The sequence below is a fragment of the Cucurbita pepo genome, unplaced genomic scaffold, assembly GCF_002806865.2.
Source record: "Cucurbita pepo subsp. pepo cultivar mu-cu-16 unplaced genomic scaffold, ASM280686v2 Cp4.1_scaffold002083, whole genome shotgun sequence".
NCBI classification, from domain to species: Eukaryota; Viridiplantae; Streptophyta; class Magnoliopsida; order Cucurbitales; family Cucurbitaceae; genus Cucurbita; species Cucurbita pepo.
Genome location: NW_019648176.1, coordinates 1 through 638, shown reverse-complemented (window position 1 = coordinate 638; position 638 = coordinate 1). Strand labels below are relative to the sequence as shown.

Genomic DNA, 638 nt, shown 5'->3' with positions numbered 1-638 from the left:
TTTTTTTTTTTTCTCTCTTTACAAGTTTCAACTAACTTCAGTACCTGAAATTTCTTCGCATTGATTTGATAATTAGATAAATATTTACTATTTGAAGTAAATGTGTCCAGGGACATTTGGGACTGTTGATTATACAAACTATGACGACATGAAGTATGCTGTAAGTTTTTCTGTAAGCATGTTTCATCAGAAGTCCTGTATTATTTCAATTTGACTACTAATGTGTTTTTGTTATTTAGATTCGAAAACTTGACGATACAGAATTCAAAAATCCTTGGGCAAGAGCATACATTCGGGTACCCTAACATTTTTTCTCTTGCCATAGTTAATTATTTTCAATTAGCCTACTGTTGTGCTGTTTTCATTTACAGCCTAGCCTCTTTCAGTGAGCATTTTAAGAAACTGGATTTGGTTTTTTATGTCACTTGTGTTTGTGGATTACATTTGGTTGCAGGTGAAAAAGTACGAAGGCAGTCCCACTAGGGGTCGGAGCAGAAACAGAAGCAGAAGCCGTAGTAGGAGCCGGAGCCGAAGCCGAAGCCGAAGCCGAAGTGCGAGGCGAAATAGGAGGTACCAGCTTTTTCTGTTTTACTGTTTTCACTCTCATGGCCTCATTATTCTTTATAATGTTTTCTTGT

The 638-nt window shown here is 36.8% G+C and overlaps 1 protein-coding gene across 1 annotated transcript; it reads left to right on the top strand.

Annotated features, from left to right (window-relative positions):
- Window positions 1–57: 57 nt before the first annotated feature.
- On the top strand, window positions 58–628 carry LOC111786593 (serine/arginine-rich splicing factor SR34A-like; the record flags this gene model as incomplete). Its single annotated transcript, XM_023666827.1, has 3 exons — window positions 58–160; window positions 240–296; window positions 455–628. Coding segments are annotated over exons 1-3 (291 nt in total), but the record flags the coding sequence as incomplete, so codon positions are not given.
- Window positions 629–638: the final 10 nt, after the last annotated feature.